Source organism: Columba livia, chromosome 1 (genome assembly GCF_036013475.1).
Source record: "Columba livia isolate bColLiv1 breed racing homer chromosome 1, bColLiv1.pat.W.v2, whole genome shotgun sequence".
NCBI lineage: Eukaryota > Metazoa > Chordata > Aves > Columbiformes > Columbidae > Columba > Columba livia.
The window spans coordinates 106,001,490-106,022,490 of NC_088602.1; the positions used below are offsets into that span (position 1 = coordinate 106,001,490).

The 21,001-nt window shown below is 46.8% G+C and overlaps 2 protein-coding genes across 4 annotated transcripts in view; one reads left to right on the forward strand and one right to left on the reverse strand.

Annotated features, from left to right (window-relative positions):
* Positions 1–16,134, forward strand: part of APOO (apolipoprotein O) — a 50,972-nt gene extending 34,838 nt beyond the window's left edge. The window contains exon 9 of one of the 3 annotated variants that reach the window (XM_065071129.1): positions 14,964–16,134. The gene's annotated coding sequence lies outside the window, so the exon portion shown is untranslated. Of the gene's footprint in view, positions 1–6,095; positions 7,651–12,979; positions 13,294–14,963 lie in introns of those variants that run through there. The other 2 variants (XM_065071122.1, XM_065071119.1) reach the window with 2 other exon arrangements.
* A 1,686-nt stretch (positions 16,135–17,820) lies between these two features.
* Positions 17,821–21,001, reverse strand: SAT1 (spermidine/spermine N1-acetyltransferase 1). Its single transcript, XM_005503724.3, has 6 exons — positions 20,604–21,001; positions 20,241–20,292; positions 20,066–20,149; positions 18,765–18,866; positions 18,638–18,678; positions 17,821–18,335 (listed from the first exon to the last, which is right to left on the reverse strand). The coding sequence occupies exons 1-6, from the start codon at positions 20,667–20,669 to the stop codon at positions 18,165–18,167; spliced, it is 516 nt and encodes a 171-aa protein (XP_005503781.2). The 5' UTR covers positions 20,670–21,001; the 3' UTR covers positions 17,821–18,164.

A 21,001-nucleotide genomic window follows, 5' to 3' on the forward strand; every position in this document is an offset into this window, starting at 1 on the left:
TACTTGATCACATCTTCATACTGCTTATTTACATTGCTGCTTAAAAATGTCTCAAATGATAGACATCAAACCAGAACAGTTTTATCTAGCAGGAAATGACTTCCTTGGAACACCTGCATACACATGTGATGATGAGATGGTTCCAAAATGTGAGCAAGAAGGCCCTAATGAAATCCTTCCCTTACGTATTCTGTTTTTCACAAGTACAGGAAATTTAAGAAAAAAAGTTTCATGCTGGTGAGAGTGCAGGAGATAGTAAACATTCAACTCCCTTGGCGCAGACTTGCCTAATGAGGAACAGGAGAGCGGTTGCCCACTGCTTGTGTGTGTATGTACACATACACAGATGCATGGAACTAATTTGTGCACACGCGTGTTATCTTTTGCCAGACTTTGCTTATGGGTATTACAATATCAATTAAAAATAGTATATTCCCCACCCCAGTTTCATGTCAACGGTTTGGTCGTCTTTCCACTCGAAGCCTTTCGGCTTGGTAACATGTCAGGGTTTGATTGCAGGGTGACAATAAACTGTGGCAGATGCTTTGTTAATCCCCTTCGTGGCCCCCACCACACTAAGTACAGGTGACTGAAAGGCAAAGGAGGACAGAGAGAGAGTTGGAAAAAATAAATAATGTTTTAGTGATGCTACTAATAAGATAGAGAAAATAATACAAAATATACAAAACCAGTCTTGAAAGTGCTGGCACCTCAACACCAGCTGCTCCAATAGCTGTAGAGCAGGCATGGGAAGTTCTGGACTGGACTCTGCAGCAAACCGGAACTGGATTCAAAGATGCAAAGTCTGTCATTAGGCCTCAGCTGTCAGGGATGGCAGGCAGGGTCTTCTCCTGATGTTGGCCATAGTTGAAGAAGGGAAAAAAGGGGATGAGATCCTTGTGATCTCCCACTTTTATGTGAAGTATAACATGAATGGGATGGAATACTTAGTTGGTCAGTTTTAGTCACCAGTTTGCTCCTCCTTGCCCGTCTCACTTACAGGATGTGCACCCTTACCGGCAACCTTGCATCCCATTGCCATGTCTACCAGAATGTGTATCCAACTTTAGAAAAGTACAGTTACTAAGAAGACTTTAGCTGAAAGGAAAATTCCCTAAAAGAGAAACTTGTCTTGTTTTTAACAAAACTGGGACATAACAGGAGTGTGTATAACTGAGGAAATAGAGTTCTCATCTTGGTGTCCTTGGCCATAGTGGCCATTGGCAGGTGGGTTGAGGCCAGGCTCTAGGGCTTTCTCTTGAAAACATGATCTTTAATCTCTGTTGTGTGTGAAAATTGTTGAACTGGAGGTCATCAGGTTGGCCTCTGCAGCCCTCAGTGCTGGGATGACGGTTCCTGTAGGCAGTGTGTTAGTTGTCTGAGTAGAAGTGGACAGCATAGCCTCTCCTTTTGCTAGAAGGAGCGTCACCAACTTGGAATAATCCTGTTAGCCCAGGTAAATAGGCACAATCTTGCAGCCTTGAATAAAAACTCGGTATTTTGCCAGAAACATTCATTGTGAAAATCTGGATTAGACTCAGTACTGTAACTGCAGAGGGCCTCAGACAGAGATGCATTAGATGATTTTGTAACTGAAGTGTTTTGGAGCTGCCTTCATTGCATCTGTCACCTTTGAAGAGAGCTATAACTGCAGTGCAAGAGAGAGCAAGATTGATATGGAGGAAATAGCATTTTAGAACTAGAGAAAAGAGTGCCGTGGGAGCCGAAGACCTTTACTGCTGCTGTGTTCATTGCCTCTGGCAGAAAAATCTGTGTGAGCACATTTGCTTCGGAACAGATATCAACCCCTGCTCCATGCACTTCTTTTTCCCTTTTCTTGTTTTGTAAAGGTTGTTTCCACACCTTCCCATAAATCCAAAGCTCCTTGTAAAGCCAGTTTTGTCATCATGAGCTGCTATTGACAAAGACTGTTTTGGCCCTCCAGGTGCACTGGGGAGGCCTGTGTAACCTCCCACTGGACCTTCCTGCATGTAGCATCTCAAAGCAGGGTCAACTATTGTACCTGGATGGCCTGGCAGCTGGCGAGGTCAAACCCACTGCAGCGTGGTTTTGACAGGTACAAAAGCTTGTTTACAAGAAAAACCTTTGATAATAATATCTTAAAAACAAAGCTGAATATGTTTTAGCAGATAAAAAGGTGTTTCCAGTTGTCTAACAACCGCCTGTCTTCTGAAATCTGGACCATTAGCCAATTCTGGTATTTTTTGACTGTGGTTCTTAAACTGACAGGAGCTGACAGCATTGTCAAGGTATCTCTGGAAGAAACATTGGTATATTGTTGCCATTGTGGTGTTTTCTCCTGTTCTGTGTCAGTGAGGCTCATTACTGGCCATCTCTGGTCAAAGACCGAAGAATGACATACACCTTGTGAATTTCATGGATTCCACTAGAATGCTGGTCTCACCGCACGTGTTTAAGCACATGTTCCTGGTAGCTGTTGCATTGGTGTTGAAAGCTGGAGACATCAAAGGTGGTCTCAGGATATCTCACAGCTGTTTACCAATCTTCTTCCTTTAAAAACACCTTCCTGCTTAGGGAAATGTAGCAACACTGCCTGCATGAGACATAACTGTCAGGCTTAAGATGTCCTGCCTATTTTTTTTTTTTTTGAGGGCACTTAAACGTCTGTATCTACCAACTAAGATGCAAAGCCAGTCAGTCATGCAGGCCATGTCCAGCTGTGGCGGGGAAGCTGGATGCGATGCTCCATCACCAGGCCCAGTTACTCATGCATGATCTTGTTATTGGTAAGCTTTGCTGGGTCTTCTGGAGAGAGGAAGATGGATCCCAGTGACTAAAGCTAAAGGATATGCTTTACATATAGCCTGAGTGTCCAGATCTTGGTGAGCAGTACTAACCTGAGGTTTTTATAAGACAGGCCCATGAAGTAATAAGATGGGTGACTTGCCGTTTGGGAGAGTGGGCAGGTGCTTTGTGGTAAAGTGTGCTGGTTTGACTGAAGATGGGTTAATTTTCTTCATGCAGTTAGAAACCTTTCTTTTTCATAGCTAGCACGCTCATTATTTTGGCTTAGTTTGAGAACAGGCAGAAAACACCCCATCACAGAGCTAATGTTTTTAACTGCTCTGGTCTGAGAGCCAAGGACATTCTGAGCGCTCTGCCCACAGGTGTGAGGCAGCGAGGAAGGGGGGCATGGATGGGACAGAGCTTGACTGACATCCAGACTGATCAATGAGAGCGTTCCATCCCATTGGCGTCATGCATCGTAAATAGAGTTGGGACCTTCAGGTTGGGTCTGCTTGCTCTCTCTCTGGGGCACAGCTGAGGGAGTTTTGGTCAGGACATTCAGCCCGACCTTTTGCCATTTTGCAGAGGCCTCTGGGCTTTTCTGCCTTTTTCCTCCCTTCTCTCTGGGATCAGGTGTGTGACCAGGTGCTGTTTCCTGGGACTGGCTGCTCAGTGTGTTCGTCAGGAATTACCTTGAGTATCTTTTATTTCTATTTTTTTATATATATTTACTAGTAGTGTATTAGTATTTTGTTAATTTATTAAACTGTGTTTATTTCAATCCAAGTTTCTCCCTTCCCTTTTGATTCTCTCCCCTATTGGGGGGGGAGCGGGGCAGTGGGCGAGTGAGTGGCTATCATGGTTGTATTGCTAGCCTGGGTTAAACCATAACAGGAAGGCTGCTGCAGCTGTCCTTTACCCCCTTGGTTTCATCAGTCCTACCCAGGGAAGGTGGCCTGCAGCCCTGAGGCCGCTATGCGGGTGAGTGCTGGAGGTCTGTGTGTGAGCACCTCATCTTGCTTCAGGGGCTTGCTCAGTGTGGATTTTGAGGTAGCAGTGAGTTCAGCAACCGCGTGACTGGATAACCGCAAGAAGAGAACCTCATTACTTCCTTCTTGGGCCGTTACCACGTTACAGCCATAGAACTGTACCGCCTCCCATACGGAAATCGTTCAAAATCCAGTGTTCTCTGTCCCATTGCACCCGAGTCTCCCAACACTGAACCTGAAGTACCTTCCCTCAACTCCAGGGCGCAGCACCTGTGCCTTTGAAGAAGTAATCTGTTTCTTTGATCTGAAAATGAGCCACGTCCATCACTTGGCCGGCAGTGTGGAGGCGCCTGCCCGTCCCTGTAGCCCCACTCCACAGGCTCCTGCGGCAGCGGAGGAAAGACAGACAGATGCCCTGAGCAGAGGTGTGCGGTGATGCTCTCTCTGTGCCGACTCGTGGCTTTACCCCAGGGCCGCAGAAAAGCTCACTTGTTTTCCCAGCAACCAGGAGGATGCTGAAACATGAAGCCAGAAGAGTCTTTGTGGCTGCACGCACACACCAGCTAAGGGTCGCGGGCAGCAGCTGCGGAGGCAGCCCTTACCCCTTTCTTTTTTTTGTTGTTAAAAACTGTGTACAGAAACATGTAGAGTTAATTTATCTACCTACAATGAAAGAAAAGGGATTCTTCCCTTCCCCCCATCCGCTGCCCTAGATTAAGTTCATGAAGGTTCTCTCTGTAAATTTAGCAATCTTCGGACTCACTTCCTTTTGTACGGAGACCTGAAAGAGCCATTTCCTGACGCGTACAGCGCTCTTGAATGTGCCCACTAAGTGCTCATTCATGCTGTGAATCATAAAGGTAACCTCCGTTCAGAGCACGACCGCCACGCCGATACTTTGGCATTGCGGGGAAAAAAAAAAATAAATAAAAAAAAGAGTTTTGTTATTTGACACAGTGTACTGAAGTTATCTTTGCATTTACTGGGGAGCCACACCAGTGGGTTTTTTGATCTATCATAAAAACATCATTTACAAACTGCTTGATCTAAAGTGGGCTGGTAAAAGCACCCAAGCCAGTCCAAAGGAATATGTTTACTATTGTGTACCAGGCTTGACACATTTTCCATATCCTGCCAGAGATGAGGAATGGCACCGGGAGCTGCGAGTGACTCAGCCTGTGCCGCCGGCACGGTGCCACACACGGTGCTTACGCAGCAGCCTTGCCTGCGAGCCCTGGCAGCATCGGGGCTCAGTGCGACCCACGGTACTCCAGACTGAAGGAAGATGCTGGGGAAAAACTCAGCTGCTACCAGCAGCGAAGAGCTTACTCCTGCATCTGTGGTTTGGTGGGTGATCAGTGGGGCAGAGTCTGTTGTGTTTATCCCTTCTGTGCTCGCCTCCGGGTTCATCTGATAATAAAAAGATGGGCTGTTACTGGCTGGTGGAAGAAGGAAGCATGCATCTGCTCAGCTGTCCTCCATCTCTGCCAGAAGAGAGAGCGAGCCAATTCATACATAATGTTGGAGTCTTCTGCCTTTTAGCAGCTTTTGTACAGCATCCAACTGTACAAGGACATGTCCCTAGGGCCAAAGAACCTTTGGCTGTACTTTTGCCTTGATGGAGTAAGATCAGGATGATCTATCCTTGTACAAGAGAGCAAAATACACAGATGCTAAAATCAGCAACTGTGTTTTGACCAAGAAGAAAACAGTAAAGGGGAAGAAGTCTTAGCTTGTGGAAAAAAGAGGTAGCTCAACATAAATGTGAGCACATCCTCTTTTAGTGCCACAACTTTTCTCAAACTCTTCAAAAAGACAGATATTTACATGTTTGCTTTTCAGCATTATTGCTTTTATACTGTTTTCCTATTTGTAGATGAGATTAGCCTGCTAAGGAGACTCTCTTGTTTGAGGAATGTTAGAGGAGCAGTGGTGTAAAAACACCCTCTGCCCTGGGATAGCTGGTGACTCACACCCAAAAGTAACAGAACAATGGCCAAAAAAACCACAAGTGATTTGGGGTCCCTGGTGGGTAAGCAAAGGTGTAATGGAGATGTGTATAACGTGTTGTATACCTCAGGCCACAAGTTTCTGAGCTAAGGACATGCTCTGCCCAGAGCTTGATTTTTGTCCTGGAAGGTGACAGGGTTAACTACCATGAATAAACTTGTAACCATCAGTCTAAGTAAACTGCTGTAAATAAAGTTAGAATGGTTAAGGAGCTGTGAAGCAGTAATAATTATTAGTCCTGCAGGATCTGTTTGTGTTTTCCTTGCAGAGTGAAAGACACGAGGCGAGTGGTTTTATTTGCATGAGTTCTTTTTTCTTCCCCCCCAGCTGAAGAACTGGTCAGCCTTCCTCTCTGCAGGAAGGCTGAGGAGCATCACATGAAACACCCGGCTCACCTGCCAGCCCTAGAGGGGTGCTCCTGGAATACGGGAGAGCTCAACACCATCCCTCCCAGCTGGAAAATAGGGACCCGTTCTGCCCACACCTGCAGGAACTGAGGTCCCTGGGCAGAAGATACTCTAATGTTTCTATACTTGACCACTGACTTAGTTCTTTGCACCAACTTGGTTTCTCTTGCCTTTCTCTTCTTTCTCTTTGTGACCCCTCTGTCGTGTGGACTTCCCCAGCTTCGCCTGGAGCACCTCCCTGGCCTGAAGACCCTGCTGAGGTCTTCCCAACATTTTTTTCTCACCTCAGTAATTTTCTTGAGGAATTTTGACATGTCATCATCCCTGCTTTCAAGGTTTCTCATTTATGGGTTCCTGAAGCTCCTTCTCATGTATGGTTACTGTTAGCAGCTTTTATCAGTGATTTGGGGACAGTGTTTCCTTAAAATCTGGTCGATTATTATTTTGAAAGCCAGAGAACAATAAACTCAATATATTTTAAAATATAATTTGTTTTAAACATCAGGGTTTTGAGCCAGGTTAATTTTTAGCACTGATGGCTGCACTGTCCCCATGTTCTCACCCGACCTGGTTACGGGGGGCCTCAGTTCTGTGCCGGCATGTCTGGAGGGCTCCTGGTGCCCCTGGAGCCTCTGTTCCTAAATGCATGGCACATGGGACCATGGCACATCACCCAGTGCTCACGTGGGTACATGCAGGTTGTGTCCCCCCAGTGGCACAGCAGTGGCCTCCCCTCCCTTGTGGGACAGGCTGCAGAGCTGGGCAGCTGTCCCTAGAAACCTGGCAATGGCAGCTTTGCAGCACCTCTGGCACCCTGAAGCCAAAACCATCTGAAAGGCCTTGCATGAGAGGGATGTGTCTCAAGGAAACTACTAATGGCCTCAAGTTGCGCCAGGGGAGGCTTAGATTGGAGATTAGGAAAAAATTCTTCACGAAAAGGGCTGTCAGGCATTGGAACAGGCTGCCCAGGGAAGTGGTGGAGTCACCATCCCTGGAGGTGTTTAAAAGATGCCTGAATGAGGTTCTTGGGGACATGGTTTCGTGCCAGAGTTAGGTTATGGTTGGATTTGATGATCCTGAGGGTCACTTCCAACCGAAATTATTCTGTGACTATTTATGAAGAGATTGGCATTGCCTTTGTTTTTCAAATGCTTGTTTTCCCACTCGTGTGAAGTCAGTTATAGGGGACAGCCAGCCCAACTGGTGAGATGTGGTGGTACCCCTGGCAGGTGAGGTTGGACCAGAGCTTCCCACCATGCTGACTGTGGGGACAAGGGTGATGACAGACCAAAGAAAAAAGAAACATCAGAGCAGGGGGCAGCAAAAATGTGCAATATGATCAGAAAAGACATGTGAAAACATGTAAAGAAACTATGGTGGTCAGAAGAACTGTTTGCTTCTCCTGGGATGGAGATTTAGCCATTGATATATTCAGCTGATCTATTTAATTTGTCCTTAAAAAAAAAAAAGAAGAAGGAAGAGTCAAGCAAAACTGTGCTTATAACGAAGAAGAAACTAAGAAACTATCTGGGCCTCTCCAAGCATTCCTGTGCACTTACAGTGCCCTAATTCTCTTTATAGATTAACAAGCCTGAGCCGTTGATTATCTTACTGAAAACAAAAGTGAACACCCTGAAGTAATACATAATAATCCCAGTCCACTGGTGGTTTTGGATTAATAAATGTTATTAAATGCTTTGCTGAAGAGTGTGCCAGATGTTTTTCCTGGTGCATGCTTGAAGGTTACAGCTGCATCTCGTAACCTCTCAGCAGCAACAGCAGAAGCAAGGATTTCCTGCTGAGCCCCCTCACCCCCCGGTTGCCTGGGCATTGTTTACCTCCAGATGAGTCAGTGAAATGAGGGGTTCTGGCAGGGCAGGAAAGGACAGATAAAATCAAGTGTCATGGAGCCTCTGACTAAGAAGAAACTGGCAGGTTTCGGATGCCCAACTGGTGTTTTTAGGGCTCACTTGCAGGAAGCTGGTACTGCCAGCAGCGCTGGTGGGAACCCACAGTGTCAGGCTGTGCCCAAGGAAGGGGGTCCTGAGGTGATGCTGACGCTCTGCGCTCCACACATCAGGCCCGCCACCCTTTTTCTTAAATGAAAGGAAAGTCCGAATGGCACCCAGTCACCCCCTGCCCTCCAGGAAAAGAGGGGAGACAGGCTTGTTGAACCAAATAGGATTGCACCAGAGTCGTGGCTTGGCTATTAGTCATCCCCACCGCAGGGCTCAGCGGGACATGAGCTCTCCTCCCATGCCTAAAAGCACTGTAGCACCTCCAGGGAGGGAGCTGGCAGGTACCAGCCTGGGATGGGGTGTGCTGATGTTGCTGGTCCTTGCTGCAGGGACCAGCTCCTTACCCCACTGGCACGCAGCCGAGGACACAATGGGGCTGCTGGTCTTAGCTGGGCAAAGGACACACAAAATATGGCACTTGGTTGCAATGGGCAGCAGTTTCCAAAAGAGCGGTTATAGTATGCACTTGTTAATGGTGGTCGTAAAAGTCTCTTATTTAATGCTTTAATAGTACATTTGCTTGTTTCAATAATAAAGCACTTAGAATAAATTACAGTATACGTAAAGGTAGTGTTCAGTGTCTTCAGCAGATTTTCTCTAGGCTTCCTTGAGACATGGTCATTAGAAGTTCACCATTCGTCTTTTAATGAAATTAACACAAAAATGCATAATGACCAAGTGCAACTTACGCATTATTTATGCACATTATCATTCAGGTGCTGTATTTGCTGGGAATTAAGTAAAACTCTACTGTATTTCTATGGGCAAAGTCTTTAACTATAGTTTTAGTGGAGTGAAAGAAGAGTTCACACACACATGCTCACTCACACATCATGCAAGTCACACATAACTACGAGGCTCTGTGATTTAATGAGCCACATTGAGGAAAAGGGTATTGAGGTAACGGCGGCAGCTCTGCCAGATGCCCAAGGAGGTTGTTGGCAGGTGCCGCAGTGAGGGCTGATTCAAGGGCGGACCTGAACATCCTCCTGGCCATCCTCGTGCCCCCGTGCTTTGCCAAAACGCAGGCTTGCAAGCCCCAACCTCTGGCAGCTGCCTGGCCGAGGCAGAGGCTGAGTTTGCAGAGGTTTCGTAAAAGAGGCTCTCTGGAAAAAACATCTGTGTTTCGTGCCAGCTGTGTTGCAGAAAGCTGTTTCGGGGAACGCTTGCTGTTTCACTGCAGGGGGCTGTAGTTCTTCGCTTATAAAACTTGGTGTATGTTTAACCGAGTGTGCTGGGCAGCAGCCTGTGAGGCGGTACCCGAGTGTGTGTCTGTGGCCCCACAGCACACCCTTTGCATATCACATTTGTAATCCAAACATCTCTCCAGACAAAACACTTCCTTGCCTGAAGGAGAAGTGTGAGTTTCCTCTCCTCCATGATGTAAAATGGCCACCGAGGGGGCCCAGCAGTGGAGTGAACCAGCTGCCAGCCCTCCCCTGCCCTCGGCTTGCCTGGGCCTCTCCGCCAGCCAGTCAGGTGGCTAAATGTCTGAGGACGGACAACCCCATGTCTGGTCCCCAGTTCTTCCCACATTTATCTCAGCATGTTTCTCCTCTGTTGTGCTCCTGCCGCAGACCACGACGAGCCCATGGCCACAACTCTGGCTGTCACATCCCAGCAGGTGCTGAATCTTGGCTGCCACAGCTCAGCCCCATGGCAGAGGAGCTGGCTGGGACCTATCTGGGCTCTTCCCATCGTTTGTGGTATGATGAGATTGCTGGGGCTCAGCCTCAGCAGAAATGGACATTATTTTGGCTTTGACCAGCTCTTGCATGGTGTGTCAGCAGGCTCTGAGCCTGCAGGGGATGTTCCCCACACTTCAGCCGGGCAGGTTTTGCTGCCTGCAGTAGCACCAGGGATGATGCTGTGAGACATTGACACTTGGAGCCGTCTGTGACCATGTCCCCAAGCAGACAGCTCTCCCATGGAGTACTTGGTGGGTCCTTCAGTGCAGGGCAGGTTTTTCCACACCAAGAGGTTGAGGGCTTCCAGCTGCTCATGGCCACCCCCATGCCCCTCCATCCTGCGCCAGCTCCCACAGAAGCTCCTCTGAACTGAAACACGTACCGCAGTGCCTGTGGTGGGTTTGAGGTGGACGATGCGGGTGCTGTTTGGAGCTGCGTAAAGTGAGACCACCAGGACTGAACTTAAAAAAGATCATGAAACAGAAGGATCAGCTGCAAGTGCCACTGTCCCCACAACACTGGGGCCTTGCTGGGGCTGCACCCTAGCCAGAACAGACCATGGTATATTTGTGTTTCCAGCCCTTTTGTTGCAAGTAACACATAGTTTTAGGCAGATTTACATTTGTTTTATGTTCTTTACTCCTGCAAACAGAAGCACCTGATGGTTTACATTTGAAGTGAAAGGACCATCATTTATTGGATTCCAAAGGGTCAACAGCTTCTCTAAGAAAGGAGATAATGTCATGTCCTCCTTTACACCTCTGTCATGGAGGCATCCCAGAATGACTCAAAGCAAATGATAAGCTTAAATCTTAAACTATACAGTTGGGGATATTATCATTACACTACAGCAGACAAGAATGATGATCAAAAGCATGCATGCACTCAGTCAAAAAGAGAAACTCTCACTCAAGGATATATCCAGAAGATACAATAACTCATTGAGGGGAAAGGGCTGGTGAGGACACTCAGTTCCGGGAAGTTTCCCTGGACAGTGTCCCAGTTCCCAAGGGGATAGTTTCTGATCACAGTCCTACTGCTCCAAGGAAACCACTCAAAAGGGGGTCTCTGGCCAGGGGCCTCATTTGTAACCTGGCCAGATCTGAGCTGTGGTCATCTATGGGCATGGTTCAGAAGCTTCTCTGGGCTGGGGCACTTTGGCTGAGGACCCTGCTTGTTGACCAAGGGGGTGCTGCCTGTCTTGCTCCCCCAAATGATGGGTTTACATGACTGGAGTCACTGTGCCCTGGGTACAGGGCAGCCAATGCCTGACAAAAGCGTGTATGTGACAACAGCCACGGTGCGGTGCAAAAGGCACGAAAATAAGGGCATGAAAGAGCCAGCGGCTGCCTCGTTGAAAGCCCTGGTCTTTATTGGGGTGGGTATATCTGCCACAACCTCATGAACCCTTCTTGCTTTTAGACCTGTGCTTATGCCAAGAAAATACCCCAGCTGAGAAAGGAGGCCCCAGCTGCCTGACCTGTGCTGGGGAGGCACTTGGCTGTGGGTAACAGAGTGGGTGGCAGAGGCAAACCTTCTCCCGCCTGGGAGTGAAGCAGGGATGTCTGAGGGTGTTGAACTGCAGGGCTGAAAAAGTGCGTTGACTTTTAACAGCAGAAAACAATGACTTGCTGACGTCAAGGCCAAATGGCAAGAAAAGCAGCTCTGGGGTTCTGGCTGCTGCACAGCTTCCTCATACATGCAAGGTTTGCCCTGGACATGACTCCCCACAGGACTTCGTTAATCAAATTTCAGTCAAATCTTGGTGACTGCAAACTCAGCATGGAAATGCAGAATTGTTTTATTACTTCTCTGTGCTGAGAAGGTAGTCAGCTGATGCCTATAAATCCTGAGTATTTGCTTATGAAAAGGTTTTTTTGTTTTCCGTCTGGGATTCTTTAACTTTGTCCTCACTTCACCATCATTTGGACCAGCTACACTTTGCAATGTGGTGGACTTTATCAGTCTTTTTTACAGTTTGCCAGCTATCACAGATATACAGTTACAAGAAGTGGGTGTGTTTCCTTGCCTAAGGAACACTGACTGCCATTAGCCCTCGAATTCTCAGTTAGTTTTGTTCAAAACTGAATTAGTATAGTGCTATTTCTTTGATGCTAGCACTTGTTGTTGCTTCTGCCAATTCTGCCTGTTGCTTTTTGGCAGCAAATAACTTTTGCTCTTGCACCACTAAATCCAATGCTTGCTAATCCATCGAGTTATGGCTAATGAGATCGATGGGAGGTTAAAAATAATCCAGAAATTATTAATGTTTCCCAGGAATTTAACTCTGAGACTTATGATTTTGCTAAATAAGAGTCTTCTAGTTTCTTCTGATTACATTTACTTGGAAAGAATAAAGCCTAAACCATTTCCCTTGATGCCATGGCCTCCATGGGGTGCATAGGTCCCCATGGCAGCTTACATGGTCAGCCCCTGCACCCAGCATCTCTTCACTGCTGCAGTCCTCTCTGGCTTCTTCTTTTCCTTACATTTTATGCCCCAAAAGCAAAATGACAGGTCTGTACAGAGGTAATTATCTGTAGGAGTGGCGAACACAGATTTTTGATCCTTCCCTCCACGTTGGCTCTGAAAATATGGGGAAAAAACAGACCCATGTGCCTGCAACTGTAGCTAAAACTATGTGGTGGGAAATGTTCTTGTACACTCCTGTTAGCCCATGGTAGGAAGCTGGCTGCAGAAAAAAACCCCAACCAACAACAAAATCCTGCCATATGAACTGATTGCAAAAGGCATAAAACTATAGGCCGAAACTAAGAGTCCTTTCGTTTCCTCCTGTGCAGGCTGCACAGTGGCATTTTTACATCAGTGACTGATATTGGACAAATGTGAAAGTTCAAGGAGAATGTAAGAGGCCAGACTGGAGTTTGCTCATCATGAGAGCAATCAGAAGAAGACTGTTCAAAGGTATCTTTACAGTGGTATCTGGATGCCTAATTATAGTAACCGGTTTTGAAAAATCTCACTCTGCGCTTTTACCAGCGTAGTTTAAAAACACCATTGCAATATCCAGGTTGCCTGGAAACATGTATGAACTTTCATGTGGAAAGCTACCATCTCTTTCATGTGTTTTTCCCCAGGTGGAAGAAGGTTTCTAATAGGAATTTCAGGGGTCCATGTTCCTTTCCTGGATGGTGGGTTCCTGGGAGGTGTTTTGCAAGACGTGAAGCCACCTCATGGGGCTGTACAGCAAACTTGCAGGGGAGGATGGGCACCTGGTTTCATCTTACCAAAGCACATTCTTTTTAACCTGTTTTGGTGGAGAAGGGAAACAGAGCTTAAGAAAATGGAGATGCCTTTTCCCTTAGAGTGAATGTGACCAGCCCACACCTGCTGTGTGAACAATAGAAATACCTAAAGGTCCAAATGCAAATAAACAATACTACTTAACCTAGAGGAGTTTCTGCAACTAGTGTTTGTTTTTCATCCTCATGAGCTAATTATCCCCTGGGGCCTTTTTTTTTTTTTTCCCCCTCTTGCTTTAGTCTCCAGTAAAACTGTGAAACGAAACAGAAACTGGTTTGAAGATGGATTTCTTTCCTCCACCTCCCTATTTCTGATAGAGGTGTGTACCTGTGCTTTATTTGGTTATCAACCACTGTGAGTGTTTCTGCCAGGTAAAAAGCAAGAGCACAGCAGGGCGAGGCCGGGGGAACAGGAGAAGTGCACCTGGCTGTACTCCTACCCCAAAGCACACATCCATCACTGGATCACAGAATGGTTGGGTTTGGAAGGGACCTCTGGAGATCATCTAGTCCAACCCACCTGCTAAAGCAGGTTCACCCAGAGCAGATCACACAGGAATGTGTCCAGGCAGGTTTTGAATGTCTCCAGAGAAGGAGACTCCACAACCTCTCTGGGCAGCCTGTTCCAGTGCTCTGGCACCCTCAAAGTAAAGAATTTTCTCCTTGTATTCAGATGGAACCTCCTGTGCTTCCGTCTGTGCCTGTTGCCCCTCATGCTATCATTGGGCACCACTGAAAGGAGTCTGGCCCCATCCTCTTGACACCCACCCTTGAGATATTTGTCCTTCAGCTTCATGCCCTCCCCTCCAGGGCCTACCTATGGAGACCAGCCTGAGCTCCTGATGGGCTCCCAAGCCCTCCATCAAGGTTGCACTTCCCCAAAACCTGCTCAACAGCAACAAAAAGTTAGCTAAGTCTTTGGGGGAAGAAAGAAGAGCCCTGGGAGGGAGTCACACCTGGATGGTGAAGTTACGGCCTGCTTTGAGTTTGTGGTGAGATTGAACATTACCTGCAGCCACACTAGTTGTGTGTTGTTTTGTTTCTGATAGCAGCTAATGCCTCTGTTTAAATTGCAGCCACTTCTGTGAAACCTGTTCCAAAAAAAAAAAAAACAAAACAAAAAACCACAACCAAAACCCCAAACAAACAGTTAAGCAATCCTGCCCAGACAAGCAAAACAACTAGGCAAAGTTGAGTCTGTTACGTGAGGCAGATCAGTTAAACCAAGGGAGACGGCTGTGTTGTGCAGGTTTCTTTGGCACTGCCATCAGTTGCTGTGTGCCCTGAGTGTGTGTGTGTGCACGGCTGTACGTGCACAGCTGTATGAGCTCAGCTGTACATGCATGGCTGTGTGTGTGCACACCTTCAGCTCAGCTTTTGCTCCCCCGAGGCATGTGGAGGGAGAGCGACCACTGTGAGGAGGGAACTCATGCAAGCTGAAGGAAATAAACCTAATAAACCTTGTACTCAACTCAAAGAAAGGGAGAGATGAAGCACATCCCTGTGCTAGCCTCCAGCCTGAGGTAATGCTGTGTGACGGCGAATTATGCAATGGTTTCCTGAGGCCCTGCTCCGGAGGTAGCTGGTGTTTTCCCTGCAGCTGCGTCAGAGACACCTCCACATTCACCTGGCCAGGTTCCAGATGGCACATCTCCCATCTTCCTGCTGTACGCAGAAATGCGTTAAAGCACCTATATGCTCTTTGGGGAAAAAGTTTGCACTGGCTTCTCAAATTACGTTGAGATAACAGGCTCTTTAAAAGAAGAGAGGAGGGGGAAGGGTTGTTTTTCTCATATATATTATGTTTTAAATTATGTAGACAAAAAAAGCCTCCTTCCATGCTGTTGCTATGGCTACAGATCAGATCATTGTGTGGGAGCCTGCGAGCAAGAAAACACCAAGCCAAGAGGGGGTGGCGAGCCCAGTGCTCCTTCTTGCAGCCGAGTATGACCCTCCACCGTGTCCTCTGGTCTCGAGGCTGTCCGAGGCCACTTCCATCCCCACGCCCTGGAACGCAGGAATGCTGTGATTGCAAAGTCTTCTGCTGGCTGGCTCAACATGAAGAGAACTTCCTGGGTCACGAGCTTGAGAGCCAGAAGGTTCTTTGCACCTCACCTCCTCGGAGATGTTATCAGTACTGCCGTAACACCCACGCTCCGGCGCTTCCCCAGAGGCAAGCAACCGGGGCAACGGAGAAGGATGATGTACTTGCAGGCCTCATGCCAGCCCTGTGCCTGGGCTGTGATGGATTCCCACTGGTGTGAGACCAGTCACCAGCTCAAAGCCTGCTGGTATGGCTTACCCTCCATCATACGCTTGCACTGCAGCTTGGCAGGGTGATCATGGTCCTGGAAACAAAGCAAGTCAAACCAGGTGAGGCTTCTCCCCTCTCTAAACCCACAGAAAATATGCCACTTTGTGTCTCAGTTGTAGTTACAGGGTCACTTTTGTCCCCTGGTAGCCTGAGAAAAAGTTATTGAGGGCATTTGAAATTGGTCTGTTCTTGAGCCATGGTGTTACCACATCACTCTGTTGGAGACTCTGTTACCTGAACTGCAAGAATATTTCTGCAGGTTTTAAAAACCCTGCCTCTGAGCGGGACCTCAGTGAAAGTCACATCTGAAAGGTTAATCCTTGTCTTTACTTTCACATGTGAATGCTTAAAATAATCTCAGTCAGCTAGAAAAGGTGGTCTTATTTAACACTGCCTCCCTTGTTTTCTGTGACTCTCCAAAAATCTATTCCAGCAGAATTCATTTAGAAAATGCAGTGGCAGAAGATGATGAACAAGACACAATAAGCACTTTTAAATTGATTGAGAATTTTACTAAGCTGCTTACTTTCCTAATTATAATGCCTAATTAGTTAGTTACTTGTGCAGCTTTGATAGCCTTATTGTGCTCCAGAAGTCTGGGGCCTGAGATTTGAGCAGGTCTGTCCTAGATATCTAATGAACTGTTAATTTGAAAATAAAAACATTCTTAAACTGCTCTACTAGTAATCACCTTCTGGGCTGAGATGCAGGGCTAAAAGCACCAGCTTAAAATAACTTCAAACCAGGTTGCAGGAGGACTGAGATGCACAGGTAGATCACCATAGCTCAGACTTACCAGAGAACTTATTGCAGCTTCACCCATGAGAAGACACAACACCTCAGTGAGAGCTGCTAGAGACTATCTCATCCTTCCCATGCCACCACCAGTGCTAGCTGCCAGGCCAGTTCATCAGGTGGGCTTATTCTCACTTCTTTTGGCCTAGGGACTTGCAGAAGAGCATAGGCTCAGCAAGAACAAGCAGGAAGGTGTGTAGCCTGGTATTTAATCTGCTGCCAAGTAAGAAACACAGTTTTACGTTCCCCTTGAGCAGGAGAGGGATTTGAGTCTCAGGCTCCTGTGTGTGGTAAGAATCTCTCACAGCTGAGGTGCTGCACAGACACGGGGAGCGGCTGGAAATTACTGTTCTTAGGCAGAAACTGATCTGCTATATCAGGCTATTTATGTGACATATTCTGGGCTCAGTCCAGCACGTGTTTGTCCAACCACTTGGACATACGCTACCTTCTGCTTCCAAGAGCTCCTGTGTTTCTTACTTATCTTCTCATTCCTGAGGCAACAGCTGACAGCTTTATCTCACACCTGGGGAGAGCTGGCACACTACTGCTTACACCTTAGTTAACAAAAAACAAACCAGGAACCAAGAATACTTTCATGCTAAATACTTTCTTGCTTTTAAAATTAGGTTAGCATTACCCATGGTTGAAGCAGTCACTGCCCAGCACTCTCTAGCATTACAAGACATCTTCCAGATGACATGATTACTGCAGTGATTCAAATCTGTTTAAAACCTTGTTTTATTTATACCAGTGCATGTTACAAGGCAGGTAAGCCTCTTCCTTTCCTTTGAAGTGAAAGCAATGCTGGCCAAAAGAAGCCTTTTGTTGTGGGGTTACTACAGGGCAAGAGGAGAGCAGCTTAAAACTGGCATGCATCCACTTTCACCGTCAGGGCAGACGCAGTACTGCGAAGTTGATAAATTTGTTTCAAAACTGATTAAAAAATTCACGAGCAGCATTCCTTTCACTTACTGCAGTACAAAGGCTTAAATATACATCTGGTTTCCACTGCTTAACAGCATTTAATTTCAAGCATCTCATCACTGCCACTGACTAGAGTGCACTGAGGTACATGCAGAAACTCTGTGCAGCACCTGAAATCATGCACATAAAACCCAGATTAGCAGGAGCATTGTAGTTTGATGTTTTAAGAATCACATAGAGGAGACCATGGTAAAAATACTTCTTCCTACTCCTGACCAGTCAAACCTAGTTTGTGATTTACATGTCTCAAGGAGGCAATGTTGCAGGCTCCAGATTTTCTGAAGCTGCTTTCCAGTAGCCTAATTTAGGGGCTCCAGCTGCACCTCATGCATAGCTCAGTTGTACAATGTGCTCACTAGAGAGCATGCTCTGCACCACACACAAAGTAGGGGTTGATCTCAAACCCCTCCAAACACCCTGCAGCTCACCACTAGGTCCTGCAGGCACAGTGTTCCTTTCAGCACTCTGGGACTGCAGTAAGGCCCATGAAAATGTTAGGGTGAATTAGAGAATCTTTTATTAGAATGCACATTATCTAACTAAAAACTGTAGGTGAGAATTAGAGTCAAAACCACTGACATGAAGTGAAAACACTTTATTTTTATAAAAGGCAATAATTAAAACAAACCCTACCAGTGTGTACATTGTACACATTTGAATGACACTTACAAGAATGAAGTTTCCATATACAAAGATTACAAGCCCACACTGGTAAAGGATGCACACAAGCACATGGACCCAACTTCACAGATGCCTCAAATCCAGATCACAGTACCAATTACTCTATGACCACACCTGCATATCATTTTCATTATATTAGCATCCACACTACTTTATTCCACTACAAACTGTACACAGAAAGCAAGAAGTTTATTCAGAGAGCATATGCATTCATGGAAAGAATTTATTTGCTGGAATAATCTCTCACTCTTCTGTTGCCATCTTCAAGAGATACTCTTTGTCAATTTTGAAGAGCCTCCACCCCTCCTCAGTGGACAGATCAGAGGCACCCCTTCTCTTATAGAACCTGATCGACGGTTCATTCCACTCTGCCACAAGGAAGTGCATACTGCTGCAGCGGGACCTCACAGCAACCTGCAAAAGTGTGCAACACATTTCCATCAACAGCTCCAGATGATGAGCCCAGTAAGAACTGGTGAGACTACTCAGCAACTCTTTATCACCAAAGGCCATCAAGTTCACTCTGTCAGTCACTTCAGCACTTGTCACTGTTCAACGGACTCTAGACAGTGTTTTAAGCTGTCTAGTATTCTGTCAACTCCTTTCATTTAGTTCTGAGTAGTGCTGAAGGAGAAGCTCTCATGCAGTTGGAAGAGCAATACTGCCTTACCACGTGTACTCAGTTCTGCTTGTTTAGACTTATCGCTTAGACATACCTGACTCAAGTTCTTCAGAATTTCTGACCCAATGCCAAGTCCTAAAAAAATAAGAACAACACAATAAGAAACTAAGTTTGAATTTTGAAGAAGCCCTACAGGAAGCATCTCATTCTGCAATACATACCTCTATATTCAGCCATCACATAAAAATCTTCAAGATACAGCAGTTTCCCAATCCATGGATCATAAGTAAAGTAATACATGGCAAATCCCACAATGCAGTGTTCTGAAACAAAGGGTGAAACCTCAGCTAGTCTGAATTTAAGAGGCAAAAATAGTAAGTCTTACATGCATGTTTAAACACACAGATTCTCTGTGACATGCAGATATTGGCTACTAGGTTAGAATTAAGAATGAAGTTTACAAATAAGCACACAACCGGAAATGTGAGTTCTGGCTAATTTTATCAACCTAACAGAATGAAGATGGCCATTGCCAAACCCTGAAATCCTCAAAAGCACTATCATAGTAAGGGCTGAACGCAAAGCTCTTTTCTACAAACAAATGTATACCCTACTGATTCATCAGTACCTCCATTCTGGAACACAGGTAGAAACTTTACACAGCAGTTCACAATCCAGATGACTGCCTCAACTCTGCTTCCTTAGCAACCAAAACAGTCTATGAAACTCCACAACACTGATCTTTCAATGCATATTCCTCAGCAACTACATTGTGTGGGAGTGAATGCTCACAGCACACCTTTACAGCAGCATTTCCAGCACCTCAAATTACGCTTCCACTGACAGCACCACACCATTTTCTTTACCTTCAGCACCCTACAGTCAAGGTAAGCAAAGCTCAAGCTTCAATTATAACTCTGTGTTTCAACAGGGAAGAGAAATCAGCTCTTCCAACAGCAACCCACTCAAACCTGAACCTCAAGTATTTTAACCACATCTGCCATAACACTCTGCACATACTGTAACAGAAGCGTGCAAACAGATTTCTGTTCTACTGTGTCTTTGGTAAAGGTTTGGGAACAGCACTTGTCCCTGTAGACCTTACCTCATATTATGATCATCTACTTTATTGTGTAACGGATCTTTTAGTTACCTCCCCGCCCATCCATGTACACAGAAGGGCCATGTACATGGCGAAGCTAGAGACTGTAACCTGAAGATTGGGGACAAATTAAAGAAAAAAATGTGATTCAACAGGATTACATCAAGGTAAGTCAGGGTCAAACAAGAAAAGCCATTTAATTAATTGGAGTCAAGTACATTAAGTTATACCTGATCTTCCCATGCGTCCAGGATCAGCAACTACTTCAGCTGAGTATTACTGTATGTTACTGCATTTAATGGTTAACCTATTCCTCCTACCCCAATTTACTAGTGGAACCTTATGTATAAATGATAACATTAAGTATAAGATGGCTCTCACACATTTAGCATTTAAAGTTTAAGCATCAGCAAGTCTCACCTTCAGAGGACCACTGTTCTTTTGGAATTTCAGCAACCAGACAGTGGTAGAAGGGGTGCTCGCCAAAACCATCCTCAAGCAGCTCTAGAAAAAAACAGAATAAACCGGCACCTGAGCTACAGACACCGTCACTCGGCTACCGACCCGGTGAGCAGGTGCCGCTTCGCTTTTTTACCTTTCTCAGTTAGCACCACTTGATCCTCCATGTCCTCGTATTTCGCCAGTTCCTGGAAGATAACGACACGTAAGGGGACTTTCCCATTGGCCGCTCCCCCCCCCATCCCGCCCCGTCACCGCCTTGCGCAAGAGCTTGTTTTTGCTCACACCGAAGGACAAGCTGCGCACCCCCCGCTTCCCCCATGACGGCTGCGGATCTGCCCCAAACCCGCCCTCGCTCCGCGGGGACAGCGGCGCCAGACGAGGCCTCCGGCCCCTCCCCGGACAGCCACGGAGCGGTGTTGGGTGGAGTGGGGGACACACGCACCGGCCAGCCCCGCCAGCCGCCGGAGCGACCCCGCAACCGCCGCCCCTCCCGCACCTTGATCAGTCGCAGCAGGTCGGAACAGTCCTCAGGACGCGCGGCGCGGATACTGAACGAGGCCATTTTCGACGGCGCTTCCCCCTGCGGCCCCCTCGGCTGACGAGTCCCCGATGTGTGAACAGGAGGAGCAACTGCTTCTTCATTCGTGTCCCGGGCGCGGCGGCCACCTGCGGTCAGTCAGGCTCCGAGCATGTCCCGGCGGCGCTCAGCAAACAGGCGACCTTCGACGAGAAGCCGCTGTGTCCCGGACTCGAACTGTGCCGAGTACTGGCGCCGGGATCCTTCTTTATAGACGCCCACGCTCCTCCTCTCCCGGCACGCAAGCCAATGGGAGCGCCTGTGGTGCTCGCCCTCAGCCAATGATAGCGCTCCTCTCCGGAATCCTGCCTGAGCCT

Excerpts from the sequence above, each read along its gene's own strand:
- SAT1 (XM_005503724.3), bottom strand. The coding sequence starts at position 20,669 with ATGGCCTCGTTCAGTATCCGCGCCGCGCGTCCTGAGGACTGTTCCGAC. Across the intron at positions 18,867-20,065 it reads AGAACAGTGGTCCTCTGAAG|AACACTGCATTGTGGGATTT; the intron begins GTGAGACTTGCT and ends CCTTTGTTTCAG. Across the intron at positions 18,336-18,637 it reads TTCTGAAGAACTTGAGTCAG|GTTGCTGTGAGGTCCCGCTG; the intron begins GTATGTCTAAGC and ends ACACTTTTGCAG.